Source organism: Parasteatoda tepidariorum, chromosome 5 (genome assembly GCF_982258835.1).
Source record: "Parasteatoda tepidariorum strain Cologne lab strain chromosome 5, Ptep-v5.0, whole genome shotgun sequence".
NCBI classification, from domain to species: domain Eukaryota; kingdom Metazoa; phylum Arthropoda; class Arachnida; order Araneae; family Theridiidae; genus Parasteatoda; species Parasteatoda tepidariorum.
Window position 1 is genome coordinate 75,748,186 of NC_141759.1, and position 24,008 is coordinate 75,772,193.

The 24,008-nt window shown below is 30.0% G+C and overlaps 2 protein-coding genes across 2 annotated transcripts in view; both read right to left on the reverse strand.

Moving 5' to 3' along the window:
* The window catches only part of LOC107448381 (G protein-coupled receptor Mth2), a 58,923-nt gene that overhangs the window by 18,967 nt on the left and 15,948 nt on the right, over positions 1–24,008 (reverse strand). The gene's annotated exons all lie outside the window — the stretch shown is intronic.
* LOC107441712 (G protein-coupled receptor Mth2-like) lies at positions 1,846–8,460 on the reverse strand. Its single transcript, XM_087162860.1, has one exon. The coding sequence runs from the start codon at positions 8,458–8,460 to the stop codon at positions 6,673–6,675; it is 1,788 nt and encodes a 595-aa protein (XP_087018986.1). The 3' UTR covers positions 1,846–6,672.

Below are 24,008 nucleotides of genomic sequence, written 5' to 3' on the forward strand. Positions count from 1 at the left end.
CGAAAAAAAAATAAATAAATAAATAAAAGGTTACTGTTACATTGTTAAGGAATAAAATCACTTCTCATTAATAGCGTCTTATTGTGTCGCACATTTTATTCACATCTAAGTTAAATTATTTTTTTCAAGTGCATTTTGTTACGTTTAACATATTAACAAAATGTTCTTACATAATTATATAATTTTTATGTTTATATATTTACATAATTGAAATAATTACGTATTTTATAAACAAAATTATGTTTTTTTAATGAAAAATACTGATTTTCATGGAGAAAAAAACAGACAAATGAGAGACTACCACTGGAGTTGACGAGTGGAACCTTTAATATATAAAAAAAGACGTAGCATAATTTTGGTTGATGGAATATTTCTAGATTATACAGCTGAGAGTGTCATTTTGTACCGAATTTTTTCGTTGAGATATTCTTGGTTATAATTAGTGGCTTAAAATTTTTAGGCTTTGAATATGAAGATAATTTTTATCCGTCAAATCACTTTTTTTCGAGACTTAACGACTCACAGAGAAAGTAAGTAAAAATTATAAATAAAAATAAAATAAGCTAAAATAAAAAATATTTCCTTAATTTTGATCGAAATAAATACTTAAATAATTTTTGTTGGTGAAAGAGTTTTAGTTTGTTGTATATCTAATGGAATTTTTTTTTTCCTTGCGGTGATTTCGGATATATTTAATGCATTAACTACAAATAGGATGATAAGCTCATCGAGTAACTAAGGTAAACTTCAAAAAATAACTTATAAATGAATGAATAAAAGTAAAAAATAGTACCTTAATTTCTGTAGTAAAATAACTATAATAAATACTCGGAAAAAATTTGATAAACTTCTGAAAAATTTAACATCATATTATAACGATCAAATTATCAAATATCTTAATAATATTAGGGTTACTTTAATACATCCCCAAAACACAATAAACTGACTCCGTAAATGAAATATTTGTATATATATTTATATTATTGAAAATGGCATCAAAAGATATTTTCACAAAGCATTGTAAAGTAGCATCATGAATTAAAATAACCATATATTAATATAATTGAATATAACATCAAGACATATTCTCAAAACATAATAAAATGGTAAATACTTTTACAGGGTATCCAAAACATATGGAAACGGAAAATTGTATGAAAAGAGGAGATTGATTTTGATTCCATAAGAAGTCGCAAAATATTAAACAGGTATACCTTTAATTTTGTGCATTTCTCGATATATATGTTCGACAATGTTTGCGTTTGTGTACTATTGTTACGTTCAATTTTTCAACCGCAGCGCCACCTGTGAAACAAAAGGCAGCTACCTGTATTTCAAATTGGTGTACTTTTTATCTGAATAGTTCAAATCTGGAATAGACGAAAGAGGGCTCCTATTCAAGGTCTTGAAGTTGACACCTTGCTCCAGTGGGTGAAGTTGGGAGGTCACGTTTGACACTAGTATTTTTGAATTTTTGACCCATATGCGTAATACTTGAGATATTTGACCATTTCCAAATATTTTGGCTACCCAGTACAGTGACATGATCCCTAGTGTGATATTAAAAAAAATGGTCGAGACATATATGTACACAATATTAAACATAGAACTAATATACAAAACATAGAACCCAACATGGAACATAAAACCCATCATAAATTATAGAACTCATCATAGAGCGTAGAACCCATCATAGAGCGTAGAACACAGCATAGAACTCATCATAGAGCGTAGAACCCAACATGGAACCCATCATAGAGCGTAGAACCCAACATAAAACACAAAAAACATTGAAGCCTTTAAATACAGAACTCAAAACGCTTTAAAATGACCACATCAAAAAAATCAAAAGATATATCTACATATATTTGAAGGTAACAACAAGATATATTCTCAAAAATACTAAAAATGACAACCCGAATTTACGATATAAATGAAAATTAACAAGAAATATTCTTAAAACACCTTAAAATGACATCATGAATCTTATCTTCATAGAAATAAAGATCAAAAAATCGTCTAATCAAAACACATTAAAATGACGTCATAAGTCAACTAAATATATCTGTCTACATTCGAAGGTAACATGAATATATGTTTTCAAAAAATATTGAAATGACATCATGAATAAACAAATATTATCTACATGTGTATAAATGAATGTTCACTAGGAATATTGTCAAAACACCGTAAAATGACATCATGAATATTAGAACGGAAGACAATTAAAAGTTAATATCCAAACATGCTAAAGTTACTACATAACTGAAATAATTATATGTATATAAACTTGAAAGCAATATGTAATTACTTAATGAGATAGCCAAAAAATATTAAAGCATCATGAAATTCGAATCTTATCTACATATAAATGAAAGTTATACTGAATAATGCCATAACACATTAAAATTATATCGTATATTAACAATGTTTGGTTATATATAACGTCACGAGAAAGTTAACGAGACATTTTGTCAGAGCACAGGAAATTAATGAATATAATAAATGAAATAATCATATATTTAAATGTAACATGTAAATACATTTGTGGTGCTCACCACTCTCACCAGTTTTAACCAGCAATTTTCACCACTCTTTCCCACCAGTTTCTGTCCAGTATATTTACTCCCCATCTTGGGGCGTGTTTTGAGGCAAAGGCAGTCAACCCTGTGATAAACATCCTCCGTCAGGTGAAGAAGTAGAATGTATAATTTGTCTACATAAAGAACTCCCCTAACCATTCGACTGGAGTAGTAGCGGTTGCTATGGTTACGAGGTTTAACTAATCTAGGTTGGGTCATTAATTAAGACAGATATTGGATCGGTTCGTCGAGAGAAAGGGGATCAGAGGAGAGAGAATCTCTCCTCTTTTAAATGAGTTATTACTTGTTTCCATAGCAGCAGACGATATACACTTCATGACGAGGGGAGTTCTTTCACCAGACAAATTAAATCTTTTGCTAGCTAGCTTGGTCTCATAACTACAGCATTATGCTTAAGTTTGTTAGTAATGTTTGTTCGTTTGTTAAAGTTATGCTAATATTTTGAATAAATTGTTCTAGGAGAACTTAACCTTTTATATTCTCTTCGCATTCTTAAGAATTATTAAAATGGCAACATGAATTAACGAATCGTATTTACATATACATGTAAATTTAAGTTATGAAGAAATCTTTCCATAACACCTTGAAATATCATCATAAATCTTGTATTCATATAAATGAATATTAAAGTGTCTTATCAAAACATACTAAAATGATATAATAAAACCAATATATCTATATACATTTTGCAATAACTTGAAGACATATTTTCAAGAAATGTTAAAAGAGCACCATGAATAAAGGAATTTTACCCACATATAAATAAAAGTATAAGTGAAAAATGCCAAAAACACGTTAAAATAGCGATATAGTCTTATTTACATATAAATGAAAGTAATAGAACAGAGATACTTATAATACAAAAAATATATAAGTAACGTAATAAATGAAATTAAATTATCAACCAACAATTGTAAAAGGTACAAAAATATCCAAGCAAAGGCAGTTTATACTTACATATACAGTCTTAATAACATTGGCAGCTCGAAATTTCCTATTTTATAGACGTCTTAAAATATAATTCTTTGATAAAACACAAACAACTAATAATTACTTTGATTAAACACAAACAAGCAACTAAAGAAACAAAGAGACAAGGATATAAAGGATAAATGATAACTATCTTACCAAACTTAACAGACATCATTCGAATAATCTTTAACTGTTTCATGCCAAAGATGAGTCAAAACTTTTCAAGAGTAACAAAGAAAATTGAAATTCAATAATTTCTTATGAGACTACGAGGCCTGTCTAAAAAGTATCCGACCTTAATTTTTACAGCGCAAAGTAGTGATTCCAAGGCGACACCACAGTGCACTGTAGAAGGAGGAACCTCAATGCATGTGTTTGAATTTTTTCACCGCTTTCGCTTGTGCAAGTCGCTGGCTGGTGGTAAGTAAGGTGCTGTTCGCAGTATTCGTCGGATTTAGTTTTCTCTCAAGATGACTGAACGAATTGAGCAAAGATGCTGCATCAAATTCTGCCAAAAGCTTGGTGATTCTCAAAGCCAAACAATTCGTAAGATTTAGCAGGTGTTTGAAGAAGAAGAGATGGGTGTAACACAAATTAAGGAGTGGTTCAACCGATGAACAACTGGCGAACTGGGCGGCGAAGAAATGACACTTGCATCACAACAACACCCCTGCACATTCATCCCAATTAATCCACACTTTCTTAGTCAAACATGGAATTACAACCGTTTGTCAACCTCTCTACTCCCCAAACCTGGCTCTTTGCGACTTCTGGATGTTACCAAAATTGAAGACGCCACTGAAAGGATCCCATTTTGAGAGTAGAGAAGAGATAAGGTGGAACGCGACGACGGAGCTGAACACCATTCCAAAAGAAGACTTCCAGAGGTGTTTCCAGCAGTGGAAGGATCGGTGGGTTAAGTGTGTGCAAGCACAAGGGCCCTACTTTGAAGGGGATTAGGGTCCCAACTCAGTCAGGTATTTGAAATATTTTTTCTGGCCAAAGGTCGGATAGATTTTAGACAGGCCTCGTATATGCACTAAATAGACTTCTGTGTGTTTAGTCCATGTAGCAGGTTAAGTCATGATTTTTCAAAAAAAAATTTATTCGGTCTGCAAAATATTAATAACCAAATAATAATGCTACCGCAAAGAGTATTTTTTTTAAATTTTAAATAAAAAATATTCTATCTAAAAACATGAAGCAAAATTTAAAAATGTTTTATAATTTTCAAGAAAAATTGAAGTAAAATAACGGAAAAATATGCACTCTAAATTTTATGCAGTTACCTTTACTGTTTTTGTGGATGTATCCATTTAAAAAAAGCATAAAAAAAGATCATGCTGTGGAAACCAGTGAGTTTTAGCATCACTTTTTGTTCAATGTTGGCAAAAAACGAAACGAAGTCACATTTCATATTTAAAATGAGACAAAAATACAATTTTTCCTTGACCTTTGCAGGGCTGCCAACTTTCAACGCTTTTTCAAAATTATATTCTAGTGGTAGCTAAGATAATGTTTATAGGTATTATTTTTAATTCATTCGAACTTATTTTCCTTACCACTATATAAATAATTTAAAAGTTCATATGCAACACTATTTATTTTTCCCAGCTCTTTGCGGGAAAACTTTAAAAATGTTGGCAAAATTACCAAAAATTCAGGAAGCTTTGGTTTTTTAAATGCCTACCACTCCATAAAATATTTTGTAAAATACGTAGTAGGTGGCAGACCTAAATATGCAATATCAAGTTGCTAATTTTGATCTCTTTTAATAAAATTTAAATACTATTAGTCACAACGCTTTGCATTCTTAGACGACTTAAGGCAACCCAGTTTTAATCGATCATTTACGTTATTTATTTTAGTCAAGAAACTCATTTGCACTATTTATTTTAACGAGAAAAAAAATCTCAAAATGTTGAAACTTTTTATGTCCCATTAGTTTGATGATATTGAGTGGTAAAAAGGACACTATATTATCAAACATTTGTTTTAAAACAAAGAATGAAAATCGAAAATTTGACCTGAAAATCAGGATGGTAAAATAATTATCTCAATATTGCATCTTATTACGTAAACATCCGATCTCTAGATCACCTGTTATCAAGTTTTTTCGACAGTGAGACCCTAAATCAGTGATTCTTAACCTATTTAAGCCGCGACCCAAATTTGAGAAATATGTTCATGTCGCGACCCAAAAAAAAGTCAAAATTAGGCTGAGTAAGCCACAATGACTTCTTTTAGAAGGTGTTGGTATTACTTATTATTTGGTGTATAACTAACTTTTTTGGTTCGACTCAGCGCGACCCAAGAAATATGCTTCGCGACCCAATTTTGGGTCGCGACCCATAGGTTAAGAACAGCTGCCCTAAATAATCGAGCTTCTTCCGGTGAAACTCCGAGACTTAATGAACAAATTTCATATGCAATAATGAACACATTATTTAACGAAAGACTCTTAATTATTTCGAAAATATTTAGTGAATGATTGAACATTATGTCTTATTATCAATATTAGTCTTAAAATTGGTTCTTATATCAGGGTCATAAATCTGGAGAGTCTTAATTTGGTTTTAATGCATGCCTAAACTAAAATGAATGAGAAAAAAAAATTGGTTTACATTAACATAAAAACGAAAAAGGAAGAAAATAAATGGTTATCAGAGAAACATATTTCTTTTTTTAAATTGGGTATTCTTATTCGATTTGAAATACTAATGGAATTTTTCATAAAGGAATATCCTTTTCATAATTCATTTTTTATATTGTTATTATAAAAACATTCTTTTGAAACTTCGTTCCTTACAAGCATTTCAATTAAGTAATTTCATAAAAATAACGAATATATTAAACAATTAACGGATTATTAATAGGACATAAATTTAATTACAGCTTTCGTAAAACACTACTCGTTTAAAAAAAATTCCTAATTCTCGGAACCCCTGTAACCTTTTCTCGGAACACCATTTGTTAACCGATGTTATAGATCATATCTTATAGTGCTATCCATTACAAACCATTATAGTGTTATCCATTCAAACTCCACTGTACAAATGCTTCATATACAATATTATGTGTGCAAATGCCATAAAAATTACAGATGTATTACAGCATCTTCCATTAGCTCATCATTAGAGTTGACAACTTTGACTATGCCTTTCACTGAAGACTTATCTTTAGAATTGGTTACTTCGTCTAGGCCTTTCTCTAGAAACTTATCTTCAAACTCTGTGACTTTTTCAAGGCCTTTCTTTAAGGGCTTATCTGTAGAATCGGTGATTTTATTTAGGCCTTTTTCTAATGACCTATCTTCAAAATCGGCGACTTTTTCAAGGCCATTCTTTAAAGGCTTATCTGTAGAATCTGTGATTTTATCTAAGCCTTTCTCTAAAGACTTATCTTTAAAATCGACGACTTTGCCAAGGCCATTCTTTACAGGCTTATCTGTATTATCGGCGACATTGTCTGAAGCTTTCGCATTCGAACTTGAATAATTGAAATAAGACTGGAATGTTGGCGATAGCGTTGCCTGTGATGATCTTCGAACATTTATCAATTTCTGTTGAATGAACTTTTTCACTTTTGGTGAACATGTGAAAGCAAGAAATATGAAAAGTCCCTGAAAAGTGTTCAAGGCAACGAACAGGTACCAAACCCACGTGACATTCACGAGGGGAGCGACCACTCCCATGATCCACGTGACTCCCATGATTACAGTAAGTCTAAAATATAGGAGGTGATTTATCTGATTATGAGCTTGGGTTTCAAGACTCGGTTTCATTTGGTTATTGAAAGTCAGGTATGCACTGACTCCAAAAAAGAAAACGTTGAGGCAAATAAGGAAACCCACGGGCACGGCAAAAAATACCAGAAGAGATTCTTTCTTTTTGAACCAGCATGTATCTTTGAACATGGGACGAAAGTTTTTTTCAACCCCTTCCACGTGATCAACAACGACCGCAGTTACAGTGAACGCCAAGGCGGTGCACCATGTAAAGAGATGGTACCACAGAAATTTTTTCACTCTGAATTGATGCCTCGTTATCCTCATTTTGCCAGCAGCTAACACAATAGAGCGACACACATCAAAAGCAATTACGGACATCCAAAGAAAGGAAGCCAAGAAAAAGAAATAGGTCAAAACACCAGCTATCATGCATATGATGGGATAGCCATCCTCTTCCCGATCTTGACCAATGAGCATGAACAGATAGCTCAACAATAAAGAAGCACATAGAGATGCCAGATTACATCCGGGCAAATTCTGCAAGTCAGGCACCAGGGAAAAAACGATAAGATGTATCGATAAGCACACCATCGATATAATAACTCCAGTCAAAGACAGATACGATATAGATGTTCTCGTGTTCTTGCCATCATCGCTGCCGTCTCCATTATTTTCGGGTATGCAAACTACCAAAAAGTTGTTAATTACATTGTAAAATGGTTCTTCGTAGGTTAGGTTTTTCGATGTCACAAATGCTGAACCATTTGGAAGTATCACAAATTCAGTGGGATCATAATCCCATTTGTCGCACGACAAGAACGATTCATCCTTGCCGCTGTATTCATCATCATACATGGCAGGTTGTGAACTGTTGTTTTCGTCTAAATTTTCTACAAAAACTGGAACCGTGTGGTACTCAGAATTGTCTTTTTCAACTAAATTCTCAGAAAGAACTGCGCCGTTTTCTAGAGTGGGGAATTCTGATTTGTTTTTCGCAGCTGGATTCTCTTTCAAAACTGCTTCGTTTTCTATAGTGGAAAACTCAAAGCTGTTCTTCTCAACTGCGCCATCTTCAATGTGTGTTTCATTTGTAAAAGAGGTTACAATTCCCAAGAACATCACAATCAGACTAAAAAGAACTACAGAACTTGTCATGTTGATGTTTTTTTAGATGTTTTGAAGAAGAAAACGATCCGTTTCATTGACTCCAGGCTTACGAAAACAACTAAGTGTCCTCTTTGCAAAAGTCTTGCATTTAGAACATTACCAAGGTGGACTACCCTAAAAGATTAAAATTAATGGAATTAATAAAAATTTTTAGTTTTACATGAATTTATTTTCAGAAGATACTGAGTATTTTAATAATACCCATACAGTGGAAATAAGAGCCTTACGACCCCTAAAAAAGAATAGGTACTGAGAAAAGTGACTTTGACAGAGGTAAGTTTAAACTATCATGAGCTGGTCGAGAGCTAAAGCATCATGCCAAAATTCTTAATATAACTAATCTTCATTCTGATGATTTGAACTACGAGAAAACGGATGATTTAAACTGCAAAAAAAATTGTTTTGCTTAATTTAATAACTCAAAGTCACCATGAAGGACAACAAACGACAATAAATAAATAAATAATTTGTATTACTTTATCTTCATTAATTGTATCGGTGTATGCCTTTCAGTTTTGTACACACCAATTAATTTATTATTTTAATTTTTTATTCATTCTGTTCGAAGTACGATATTCATCTAGTATATTATAAAACATATTTTTGCGTGTTTCATAAATGTTTACATTTAAATTTTCGCTTTTCGCATAAGACGAAATATTAATTAGAGTAATTTTATTTTAATTTTAATGATCAGTTTTTCAAACTATGGGCACAACATAAATAAACTTCCAGAATACAAGTATGAAGTATTAACTTTTAATAATGCCATCAATATACTAGAGGTATTCGTCAATGTCCTAAAATTATTAGCTCCAAAGTTTGCCTTTATTACAGTCCTCATTTTATTCTGAATGAAAAATAGATAAATGTTCAAAAGATTATAATAAATTTTTTAATACTGTCCGTAGTGAAGCTATAAATAATAACTTTGCAAACAACTTCAATAATTTTTTTTCCCAATATTTCATTCAAGTAAGAAATAATAAATTTTAATGTTCTCAAAAATTAGTTATCACATAAAAATGCGCTATTCAGCAAAATATAATTGAAAAATATAAATCTTTAACTAGAAGTACTCTATTAATTGAGTCAAATTTGCAGTTGTAAATGAAAAAAGTACTTTCTTTCATTTTCTCCGGGGCAGTTTTTCCATAGTAGAAGAAATTTGCCAATCCTGTTTAAACTTAAGACGCAAAAGTAGTGAATTTTTAAGGCTAGTGCATGTTTTTCTTGCCGTTGAAACAACATTAAGCACCTTTAAACAACATTAAGCACCCCCCTGCAAACATTGAGCACTATTTTTAATGAATTTGAAACTATAATATAGAAACTTATAAAAATCTTAAGCCAAATTAATATAATAAATATTATATATTTCATACATCATGTATTTAATATATTAAAATATTATATTAATATATGTAAGACACGTGATAGGTAAGAATTATTTTTATTCAGAAAAAACGACTGTTACAGACTTTTGTTTTAAGCAATTAGCTTACTAAAATAATTTACTTAAAACCATAAGTTTTTACTATTTAAATTTATACTTTTGACCTTTACATTACAGAACGTTATTGTAAAAAATAATATTATTGAGAACAGGAAAGTAAATTTTACGATGGGTTAAACTACTTTAAAAAGTGATTTCAATAAATATTCCTATATTCAATGGAATGAATGCCTTTTTAGTAAGTAACAAATTATTTATCATCAAACTGATCAGAAACTATTTGTAACTTTTACCATAAATAATTTTATAAAGCTTAAAAAAGAAACATTATTGAATTTTCAATTAAATTCATTAATACGTAGGGTTTTGGCTTGAATTTATTTTTGGTATTTATCCTAATCCTAAATTATAAAAACTCGTTTATTTAACACCTGTTATGACTTGAGAGAATATCTGCTATCATGTGTGTTATCATGACGTTTTAAAAGTTGCTCAACATACTGCGAAATACCCAAAAAAATTAAATTAATCTTATTTTGACCAAACTTTCGACCGCTCTCTTGTTTAAAATACTGGAACCATGTCTTCCCGATTTCATGTTTTACTTTGAACAGTCAATCCTGCTTTAGGCCTACAGCTAGACATGCTTGTAAGCCTTGTAATTTTGAACCTAATCCAGAAGATGGAGAAAATTTAGGTTCAAGCATTGAATCAAACTATAACCTTCGTGAAGGACGTTTTGATGGATCAAGCCCAAATTTGCGTTCCATGGAGAGGAAAGCCATAAAAACTTCCCATGGTTAGCCAGGCGGTAATCTAACCCATGAATCATCAACCGTTGAAATCCGGGAGCAAAATTCAATTTGAGCAGCCATCGCTAGGATTCGAACCTCGGTTACCTTTTGAAGCGAACGCTCTGCCATTACTACTCTGAGTATTATGATTTGATTTGATTTTATAACCGTCGTTAAACACCCAACCCAATTTTAAGTTTACGGCTACCAATGTTCAACTCCGTAGCCTTGTAATTTGGAACCCAATCCAGAAGACAAGGGAGCTCCTGGATCCAGTATTGGGAGAAATATGTTTTCGTGTAGGACAGTTTGATGGAACTAACCCACATTTTCATTACACGAAGTGGAAAACCACGAAAAACTCTCGCGATTAGCCTGACGGCAAGGGGACTCTATCCTATGATCCGTCTCCCACTTAGGATACTTTACGTAAGCACTGTGGTGGTTGCAAGCCGGATGCAGAACTCGTATCAACCAGCCATCGCTGGGAATCGAAACTGGTTCACCTCATTAGAAGGTGAACGCTCTAAATCTAAATCCGTTGAAAAAAATGTACGTTTATTCCGAGAATGTAGGCTTTTATGTCTAGTTCCGAAACTTAATAGTTAGCACTAATCATTTTGCACATTTAGGTCAACTTTTTTTAACAAATAAAATTGGTACATGGTACGTGAAAATATAATCATTAGAACCGAAGTTAATCAATATAATTTCTTTTTTCGAATTCTGTTTATCTTGTATTCAGAACAGCATAAATGGAGATTTATGCTCGACCTAATTTAAATGTAAAACTGTCCACAAGTAAAATATGAAATAATAATAAATAAGAAAAAAAATATGTCATTCACTTATGAATTTGTCTTCTGCATTTTAACAAACTCTTCATACATGAAATAATAACATTTTATATAATATTTCTCCTATCTTTTGCATTTTACATTAAATTTTAATTTTTAACTTTAATTTTGATTTTAAATTTAATTTAAAATCCATTTTTAAAATTTCATATTATTATATTTACTAAGAAAATAATTATTTTCTGGTTCTGTATATAATTTTGAAACGAAGCATCTAATACGCATAAAAAAAAAACTTTTATGTAATTTATTTTTGCATTTATCTTCTGCATCTCAGCGAACTTCTCGTACATAAAACAATAAAAAAAAATTAAAATTTATCTCCTGTCTTTTGCATCTTAAATTAAATTTTAATGTAAAACTTTACATACTCAAAGATACATATCATGTCATTTCTCTGAAGCGTATAAGAATAACAATCTATGAAATTTATTTAAGGATTTGTCTATTGCATCTTAACGAACCTTTCCTACATAAAACAATAACATTTTAGGTAATTTATTCTATCTTAGCATCTTCGATTAAGTTAAATATAAAATATTTAATACGTATTATGTCATTTATCTAAAACCTTGTCTTTTATTTCTAAGCATAAATTTAAAACTAGGAGCCTAATACGTAAAAGAATAACAATTTACGTCATTAATTTATGGATTAGTCTTTTGCATATTAGCAAAACTTTTCATACATAAAACTTTAACATTTTATTTAATTTATATCCTGTCTTTCACATCTTACATTAAAGTTTAATATAAAACTTTTGTTTCATACTATTACATATTATTTTATTCATCTAAAAAAATTTCTTTAGTTTCGATCTATAGTTTTAAAACAAGGCTTCTAATAAGTAAATGAATAACATTTTGTGTCATTTAACCCTTTGACACAGGAATGTTATTATATTTTCATACTTTTTTCATTATTTTGTATTATTTTGGGTAAATTTAAGCGAAAAAAAATGTATTTAGCATTTTAATAACTGATGGTCATGAAATACAGTATAAGATATTGATGTTGTTTTTTTCTGAGTTAAAGAAGAAATTTCCACTTATTTGCTGTTATTTAGAACTAAGAGAAACAGGTATTCCTCATCGACATTTCTTTATATAACAAAATTAATTATTAAAGTTTTGAATTTGAATAAAAATTACTATTTTTAAACTAATATTTATGGATTTTATATTTTTGGACTAATATAACTCCGATAATTTAGCACATTTATCCAAAATCTATAAGAATGTATTTTCTTACTATACATAAAAATCTAATGATATTGTCGTAGTTTTCCATTATTGTCCTTGCATTTTAATGGCCGCAAAGTCACGTGCTAGGATCCAGTTTTTCCCCATTCATTTCAGATTATTTTGGTTGTCATCAGCATAAATTTAATAAAAGTCATAAAGGTAATGTTTATCTATAAATATTCTTGTATCCCTTCTTTAAAGTTATCTTCCTGTAATGCTATTATTACGATTTTAATTCAAGAGTTTAAAATTTATATAATTGTTGTTTTTTATTGTTATTATAATCTAATTCTGAGCTACATTTTAAGATACATTTATTTAGAAAGGTAGTCTAATCTTATTAATCGTTCTACAATTATTATTTTTGTGCAAATAACATTCATATACTGTTAAAAATTACAGTTAAAAAGAGATTCGTTACCGTAAAATAATACATATTAAATTACGGTTGCGAACTCATCAAAATTGTTCGAATAATATACTGTTACATAATGTTATTTTAAAAAGTGATTACTAAAGCCCGGATTTTGATGACATTTGCATTTTTTTTGCATTTTTGGACATTTTTTGTCCTTTAGAGCATTTTTTTTAGATTTATAGGGCATTTTTCATTAAATTTTTTGGCTTATTTTGCATTTTAAAACATTTTTTAAATTTTTTGTTAATTTTTTCCAATTTTTACTATTTTTTTATCATTTTTTATTATTACACTGGCTTCCAAACAGTGAAGAACATCTCTAGGATATTAACAGGTAAAGCAACATCTTTTCAAATTGAAGAAGAATTGCCAGTAAGTGAGACCGTCTTTTTCAAGTACGCGCCAATAACATCAGTAGACGTTGAAAGAAGCTTCTCCAGGTATAAAAATTTACTTACAGATAAGAGACGCTCGCTTACATTTCAAAATATCAACAAAAAAAATTAATAATCCAATGTAATTCTGATATTTAGTAATATTATGAGATGGAAGTTGTTGTATTCATTAAAGTTTCTGTACAAAATGAAAATGTTTTGGAGTCAATATATTTTCCTTTTTTTGTTGTTATTTTAGGATATAAAACATATTTTTCAAATTTTAATAAACGTAGAACAAGTATTGCATTGTTTATATTTCTTGAAATGACTCATAATAATTTTAAAGAGTAAAACATTGTTTTAGTTCAATATTTTTACTTTATTTAAGTCATGTCATAAGGCATTTTTAGCGCAATTTTCGCATTTTTAAGAGCATTTTTCGCACTTTTTAAGGGCATTTTTTGCACTTTTTAAGGGCATTCATTGGGATTTTTTAGGTCATCAAAATCCGGGCTCTAGTGATTACTTACGAAATTTACTTCTGTTCAACAACAGATCTAAATATTTACATAACTAATAGATATTTCGACGTGGGAAGTGTTAGCAAAAATAATTCCTTTTAGTACATATATGTAATTTGAATAATTTCAATTTTAGTAGAAAAACTGCTTTTTGCCTAGAAACAACAATTAATGCGAGGCAATCATCGAGGTTGGCGAGCGGCAGTGAACAGGGGGCTTAGTCCCCTAGTAGTCTGAAAATATATAGGAGAGTATATTTTTACTTGTAATTACGGCTGCAAGAAAACATAAAATGGACATCACTGTCAAAGGGTTATCTAAAGATTTGTATTTTGTATCTTAACAAATTTCTCGTTCTAAAACTATAATATATGTAATTCTTCTACATTTCTTTCATCGTTTATTTAAAGTTAATATAAAACTTCTAATCGTAAAACAATATGTGCCATTTATTTATAAAAGCTGCCTTTTGTTACTAAATATAGTTTTACAACACAACAAATGCATATATAAACTCATTAAATCAGATATTGATAGTCTATCTATTGTATAAAGAAACAATACCTAATTAAATATACACACAAACCTGAAAATATTTACTCAGAAAAATTAATCCACTAGTAAAATATAGTTACCGTACCGTCGTTCCAGAATCAGTACAGGTTTGGATACATCACGATTGCGAAATTTAAGACGATCGTTTTAATTTACGTGAAAATCATCCGCTACATGCCGATAGACTCGGTTGTCTGTAATTTCTCTTCAAAAATTAATTATTTGCGACATGGATCTAGTTTTCCTCTTTTGCATTGCGGAAAATATCTGTTCATCCTGCCGGTTCTATTTCCGCCTCAAAAGCACTGGAAACTAGAGATCGTTTTCAGTTTCGCCATGAAATAGTTTATCTATTTTTGATGCGATTAAGTAAATGAATATATCGATTGTGTGAAAAAAATATTTATTGATAAATCGATATGTTAACTGATTCGGCGTTTTCATAAATGCTGGGTAAATATTTAAAGTTACTAACGAGGAGCCCTCGTGATATCACTCACCAGTCACAGATTTTTTGTACGTTTTTGGGAAAATTTTTCAATGGTAGCTAAATTTATGTTTTTTTTTTTTTTTTAGTATGTAATTTTTTTTATAAATTTGATGTAAAGTTATCTTACACACCCCTACAAGTAAATTATTTAAACGATAATATGAAACGATAATTAATGCTAGCTCTCTCGCGGGAAGGCTTTCAAATGCTTTAAAAAAATGAAAAAAAAAAAAAAAAAAATATGTTTTGAAGTTATACTTCTTATGCGACTTCCAACAAGGTTGCGTTAAACGTTTAACGCTACATTTTTATTGGCCGGGAAATCACGTGGTAGGATCCATTCCCCCCCCCATTAATTTCCATATTGTTTTGGTTCTCACTAGCATAAAAATAATAAAAGTCATAAAAATATTGTTTTTCTATAAATATTTTTTTTTAGTTTGTTTTGATACACATATAATTTGATAGGGTAGTATTTTTTATTTTCAAATATAGTGGATCACAATTGTAAAAAATGAGTAAAAACAATCCCACGGACAATGCGACGGATTTAAGGTTATGTCAAGGTACGTCTCTTGTGAATATCTATTGATTGTTAGGTTTTCTCGTCTGAAATTACATTATGACGCATCCACATACATTATTAATACAAATACATTTTCCATGGCGAGACGATGAGGCAACCACAAGCACTTCCACTGGTTCAAGAGGTCCACGAGGGAAAAATGCACAATATTACTGTGATTACAGAGCACGGAAGCGAGCGGTGCAGGAAAAAGAGTCGTTGAATAGAGCTAGTGATCCTTCTACGACTGCTATTTCTTCAACAATTAACGTCGCAGGCTGCAAAGTTTAACTTCTTCCGCGCGGAGGGACTCCACGCACTATTTTTTTTAATTCCCACTCTGAAAAATTTTTTATAAAAGAGAGCGGTAGTTGGCAACTCTGCAAGAACGAAAAAAAAGTAAATAAAATAAAGCCCTTTAAAACTTTTGTAAATGCTGAGATGATGAGCGTTCTCAGAAAACTAAAAATCTGGAAGCAAAGTTTCTAATCGAACATTCTAGAACTTATCTCTTTACTCTTTTTAATTATTTAAAATATATATATTAAATCTGCCGGAAAATTCTGTTCGCGCTCTATTATATTAGAATGCAAAAGGTTCCTTTTTATAAAAAAAAAGTGATTTACACTTAAATAAAGTAAACTGTGAGAAAAAAAACGGGTCACTCTGAATAATTTTTGAACTAATGATTGGATTTGCACGTTTTAGGACTGAATCTTAATGGTACGTGGGGGTAACTTCAAATATGCTAATTAATTAGAGCAGATGATACGTTAGATTACGAAGTCAGACGCAAAAACAGTACTTTCTCAGAATAAACATACCCTTTTTTTTACGGATTCGGATTTTTGACCCTCAAAATATAGGCGGCATCTGCAATCTTGGAAATAGGTTCCCCATAGTTTGATCAGGAGAGCGGTTCAAAGTTTCGGCCCCTTCATGTCAATTTTACTTTTTGCTTATTTCGCCAGATTTCCAGATGTTTTTTATTTTTTATGCAGATTGAAAAAAAAATTGAACACAATTATGAAATTTGTCTACCCAAAGATAATTCTGTTCAAAAGAAAATATTTAATATTCATTAGTAATATTATTTATTAGTAATTTTAACTTTCCCTCTTCCGAAAAACCAGAAATTTTAAAAAAATCGAATTCCACATGCAAATTTATATGTTATAACTGCTAACAAGTCGCGATAGTTAAGCATATTTTATACCTACACGTAGCGAAGTTAAAAAATAAAAACAGCTCTTACTGTTGATTTTTTTCCTCGCTTTTGTGTTAGTTCAAGTCTTGTTATGATCGAATGTTCACATGTTAGGATGAAATTATTTTAACGAGTAACTTGATTTATGCACCAATCTTAATTTCTCTATTTAATAAAGTTGACTTTTGCAACGGTCTTAACAACCACGATACATAAATAATTAAAACACATTGTGACCTGGCTTCCACTTAAGTTATAATATAGAATTAGGTAGTTAGTCGATTCTTTAAAAAAAAATTAAAATCAAATAGGGGAGTGTCGGGTACCCCCCTCCCACTGTCAATTTCATAGAATATTTTTTCAAGTCAATGGGCCATCGGACATTAATCGTTATAATAACAAAAGATTATTTTCAAAGTTTCAAGTATTTATGCAACTGGTAACATTGTAAACAATAGTTTTGAAAATATGTTGAATACAGTAGTCATGAAATTAAGAAAAATTGGTTGAATGTTTCAATTAAACTTCATTTTAATACTAAAAAAATAGTTTTTTCTATGCATACAGCATTAAAGTATGTTGTCTTAAGTTTAATTTGCACAAAGAAAGAAGTTTATATGTGAAAAATTGTTCGAGTAATTACAAATTTACAAAAAAAATTGGATTTCGGAATGCCCCGCTCACATGAATGTCGGGTGTCACCGCCCAATTTTATTTCGTCGATAAATGTACGATTGCAAAGATTATTATTTTATTGCTTCAAATTTGAATGCTATAGGTATTAATATTATAATATATTAATATACATTAATAATAATAGAAAGTATGACATTTGTTGTTATTAAATGATAGAATTCACTAAAAGTATATAAATATATAATAAATAAAATAATTTTGTGATAAAAATGATAAATGAGGTTTATCTATTGTCAATACATTGGTCATTTTCATTTACACTTGAAAAAACAGTCGAAAAGCATAATTTTTGTAACTGGGCGGGGCTACCCGACACATTTTCAAAAGAGCTGAAAAACATGTTCTTTTAAATTTATATTTTTTTAAGTTAAACTATTCTTTTTTTGATTTATTCTTTTTGCATTATTTAATTAGATGTTAAAACAATAGAAACATAGAAAAATATTGATAATTACTCAATACTATTATACAGAAATATAAGCAATACTTCTTAAGTGAGCGGGGCTACCCGACTCTCCCCTAATTGAGTAAAGTCGTTTTAAACGTAAACTATTAACAACTTTAAAAAATGGGTGATTTAAAAGAACACAATTAGTATATTTTAGCATAATTATTTATTAAGAAAATGGTGAAGGGGCTCTTACCAATTTCGACATACCTTTCCAAAGTAGAAAACCTGTTCTGATTGGCACTTTCATCCGACAGTTTTAATGTCGCTTCATTGATGAATAAAAACTTGCAAGCCTGGGGAAAGGTCAACTAGCAAATCTCGAATTCAAGTGGAGCATCGTTTATACGACGCCGAAGGGACCACCGAAAAACGTCGTATAAACGATAACGTCGTATAATCGATTTTTACTTCTAAAACTGAAACTAACTCTGTTTTCAGTTAATTTTAATGTTTAACGTGTTGATTAACATAAATTTCTAAATCAGACAAAGCAAAACAAACAAATAACCAAAGAAGAAATATTGCAGTGAGCAATTTGAATGTATGTTACCTTTAATTATATTTTCTTGCTATTAGTCTCTACAATGCTTTGAATAGCGAGTTGAACTTACTGCTTTCTATGATGCAATTTTAGATTTCTAATCACGGCCAAATCTAATGGCTGAAGCGTACTTGTGCAATTTGCAGGAAAAAAGAGAGCTTTTACATTTTCCAAATTAATTAGTATCGATGGGTGCACTGGACATTGGTCGATGAATAGCAAAATTTCTCGTTTTTGCCTCTTCATAACGTTGTCTAATTTTTTCAGTCACCTAGTAAAAATTACGGTCGTCATCCAAGCATTCTTGTTGGCACCCTTTTTTGTATCATTCATGTTGGCAAATTCCGCCCTTTTTTAAAATATACAAGAAAAAATAAAAAATTAAATAAACGTGAACAAAATCTAAAAACCGACGTATAACCGATACTGTGCGTCGTATAAACGATTTATTTTTACATTAAAATGAATAGGAATGATTTGGGACCACACTAAAACGTCGTATAAATGTAAACGTCGTATAAGTGATCGTCGTATAAGTGATAAGTGGTACTCAGTGAAAATTAATTCCTAATTCCTTTTATTTCATTTCTCCATTCGTATTAAAGTTATTATTTATGGCAATTACAGAGTGGTACACAGTAGTTGTACCATGGTAGTTACAAATAACCAAAGACCATCTTAAATTCGATAAGATATTATAGATAGGTGGCCTACAACATTTTAGGCTTTTACAGGGTTCCCGCGACCTGGAAAACATGAATCAGTAGTAGCTAAGATTTGTTAAGACTACTGATAGTGCTTAAATCTAGCTTTCATTTTAGAATTACGAAATTATTTCAGGGGTATTTTTTGTCCCTATATATATTTCCCTTGAAATAAAAATTTATTGGAAGCTTAAAGCATCTAGATTTATCTCACTTTTTGCCACCACTTAAAAAAAATTTCTAGATAGTGGGAGCCGCGCTTTTAAGAAATATTTTTTTCCAGTGGTAGTGAAATTTTTAAAATCAATAGAATTTTTATAATTCTATTACAGAACTTAAATATTATAGAATAGAACTTAAGTATTTGATTATATTAACGTTTTAGGTTTAATCTATTTAAATTATTTATACATAGCTACCAACAACTACGAATTGTCCGTAGTATTTAAATTCTGTATTTAAAGTGGCAATGAATCCTATATATTTCTTTTTAATTCTTGGATTCATAAACTTAGTTTAATATGGTTCTTACAATCACTACATACAATTAAATTAATCAAATATATAAGAGCAAGTTATAGAGACTAAAGCAATAGCAATCACTACTACTTAAGAAATACTTCCACGGAAAGAGTAAAAGTTGGTAGGTCATATTTAAAACGAAAGTGGTGGCTTTATGCAGTGTTAGTTTTAATTTGTTTAAAATACTTATTTATTACTTACAAACAGGGATGCCACAACCGACTTTGAATGAAATAAGTGGTAGAAACTCAATTCATTTTTATTTATTTTTATCTCATTAATTTTTCAATTTTAACTACCTCTTCGATTTACATTTCAAATTCGCAGATACATTTAATCTTACTATATATAAAAATCCAATGATGGTGTCGCAGTTTTCCATTGTCGTCGGTGCATTTTTATTGGTCGGAAAATCACATGGTAGGATCCAGTTTTCCCACATTAATTTTCATCTTATTTTGGTTGTCATCAGCATAAAAATTGATATAAGTCAAAAAGGTATTCGCGATCGCAACGCTCGAGTACGCCGTCTAGCGGGAGCCTGTAAATATCGGACATTAATTTATCACGTTTTCATTTAGTTCCATCAAAGTCATTGACTGAATCAGACGCCATTTTTTAGCAGCAAATAGGAAACAAAATTTCCCTAAGGAAAAGGCCGAAGAACTTGAAAAAAATTTCCCGAATATTAGTAAATCTTTCAGGAACAGAACACGCCAAACATTTGAAGAAAAATTCTTCAATAATTTTTAATTTCTATTATCAACAAACTTGCAACTGATGACTTCCGATTTCGGATACTGTTACAGATGTGTGTATTAAGGTAAAATGCATTTCATCTGTCTTCAATTCATTACGAATTAAAGTGAAGTCAACATTGCTTTCGTCATTCCAGTGAATAAATATGAATTCAGAACATACAGAATTGTAATAGTTATAGAATAGTATATATTTCTGTATCCATATAATTCGGAAAACAACAATAAAAAATTATCCAAGTTACTTGAAATAGTGCCATTTCTGCTGATTCTTAATTAATTTAAATCGTTTTCTTGGTAAGTTTTTTTTAATTTTGAAAGAATAAGTTCAACTAGAATTCAGCTATTCTGTTTTTAGCTACATATTCAAATTCATATCAATTATAAAATTTTGCTGTGTAGTATGTTATCTAAAAGTAATGAAGGTATAAACTATGTATCTATTATTTGAGAATAAAATTTTCAAACAAGGAACTTATCATTTTGGAATTCTCCGGGAATCATAAATCAGGTAAGTGCAATGATTTTTACAATAAAAAATTTGCTTGTAAATATTTTTTTTTCATTTGATGATGGTTCTCTACACTACAGAATGGGTTTTTACGTCTGATTAAGAACTATAAGAATAATAAAAAAAGAAACAATATGAAAGTTTTTATTTCAATGTAAAGAATTCTTAAAATCGTTTTTTTATCCTAAGAATTCTTTATTTTCCGTTTTTTAGTTTATAATTTTTTGATAAAAATTATTCTCAAAATACTTTTTTTGAAAAATTAAATGGTATAACATTATGTGTTTATGTATACTTCTTGTATATTCCAATGTTTGAAGTAATATGATTCAGAAAAGTATGGAATAAAAATTCGGTACTAACGTATTAACGCCACCGCCGCTACAGATTATTTCGGTGGAAAATGGGCCGATATAGAGTTTAGCATAGATTCAAAACAATCATATCGCCATATGAACTCTGATGAATAAGATTCCAAATGAAATAACATTTCCAAAACGTACGTTTACCAAGATAAAGTTTTATGTTGTGGGAATTGGTACATTTTCGTTTTTTCGGTAAAATATTTCCCTCCTGAAAAAATAAAATTGCATCTTGTTTTGTTTTTGGCAAATCCCAAAGACGAATATTCGTAGCACTAAAAATGGCGACAAAAAAGAATTGTCTTTTTTTTTTTTTTTTGTTTCGTCAGCATTCTTTATTTTACGTTTCTTAGTTTCTAAATAATGATTTTTATTGAAACTTGAAATTTTTTGATAAAAATTTTTGTCAAAAAACGTTGTTTACAAAATTAAATTTCATAAAATTATGAGGCTTATGTATACTTTTTGTTCATTTTAATTTTTGAACTAATATGATTCTTAAAACTATAGAATGTAAAGTTTAAATGGGCCTTTCATGTTATATCATTAAATTTAGTAATACTATTTCTCGGGCATTAGGTTTTAACTCTTATAAGAATATACATATTTTTTTCTGTTAATGTACAAATATTTTTCCGATGTGTTTTGGATGTTCCTTCTCTAATAAAAAGAGATACCATTTTGTTTTCGGTTATATAAGAAAGAAGATCAAGCATTTTTCTTTTTTAAATTTAATAAGCCACATTAAAGAAGGAACGTTGCAATGCTACACGCTACATTAACGACGTCTCCAGAGTAACTGAATGACGGTTCATATAGAAATCGCAGGTAAGCGTCTCATACAACAACGCCCCCTATAGTTCGTTGCGATCGCGAATTGTTTTAGTGTGAATATATTCTTACATCTCTAATTTAAAGGTATTTACCTGCATTGTTATTATTACGCTTTTGATTTTGTTTGCTTTCTAAATTAAGAGTTGAAGAGGATTGTTTTTATTATTTTTAAAATAATGTAATTCTACGTTACATTTTAAGATAAAGTTTTATGAACTCTGATTTTATGAACCGTTTTTCAATTATTATTTTTTGGGACAAATTAGATTAATATACAGTTAAAGAGAGTTTCGCTAAATGATTTAGAACTTAACTTTCAGCTTCATGCACAAAGTGATGAATACAAAAATTTTATTTTAAATATACATCCGTTCGTTTGGTAAGCAAGAATAAAAAATTTCAGTTGTGAATTCACTAAATTTGTTATAACAATCTTCTATCTTATTATATAAAACGCTAATACGTACGTATGTATGTATGTATGTATCAATAAAACCAATGACATTTCTTTTCTCGCGCTGGCAACAGTTTTCATTTTTAATTGATTGGATTAGGCGCGCAAGAGCACGTAGTGAGCAACCAGATAACAATAACCAGAGTGAGCATTATCAGGTTGTTCAATTCAGATTCATGCACTAAAAACATGACAATATTTAATTTAAACTCAATTAGGAATTAATTAATTAATTGAAGTGAGAATGCTTTAAAAGGCCGCTGTTGAATTGATATTTTTCTACTGGAAGCTACCTTAACGTCTAAAAAACGTTTAAGTGTTTGTATTGAATGCATTTAATTTTTTTTATATTTCGCGTTTATTTATGCATTGAATTTTCACGCTTTAAAATGCAGAATATCAGTGAAGCAATATTTGATAATTTATTTTGCTAATATGTTTCTTATTTAGCTAATGTTTTGATTTTTTCACCATGTACAATCTAAATAGCTAATATACTTTTTTAAAAGCCAATAAGAACATTGGTAGAATTCTTCTACATAAGTGCAATACTATGTCTTTGATGATAAAATACTATGTCTCTGATGATAATATATTATGTCTTTGTGCTAGAACATTGTGTTCATTGGCGAGCGAGCGCAGCGAGCCATGGTTCACGGCGTGAACCACATAGGATTGCGTAGCAATTCTCGGGGGTTGGCGAGCGTAGCAAGCAGGGAGCGGAGCCTCCTAGTAACTTAATAAAATAAACGAGCTAGAAAAAATTGCAAAAATCAATGAATTTTATTAAATATTAATGAATTTTATTAGTCACCACATTTTGCATGCATAGTCACCCGTGGCAACCTGCATTTATAATTACAAAAAAAAAAATTATTGATTAATGCAATGTTTTAATTACGTTCTTGGATATTGTTGTTATTCTGTTCTCTAGTGTGCTTTTGCTTTCTTGATACGAATTTTTTTAATAAAGAACATTACTAATTTGCTATAATTTACTATTGCATTTTCTACATTTTTTCTTCACCTGCGACAAATTTAGTTGGTATATTATTAGTTTTCAACAGTGTTAAGGTCATGAAAGTCTGCAATAATGCATGCTTCTTTTTTATATTGAAAATAGTTTTAACCCAAGTTTAAAAATTGAACAATTCTGGCATTTGTATGTAAAATCTATTGAATCTGTGGTCGTGCTTTTAAGTGGTTGAAAGTAGATTAA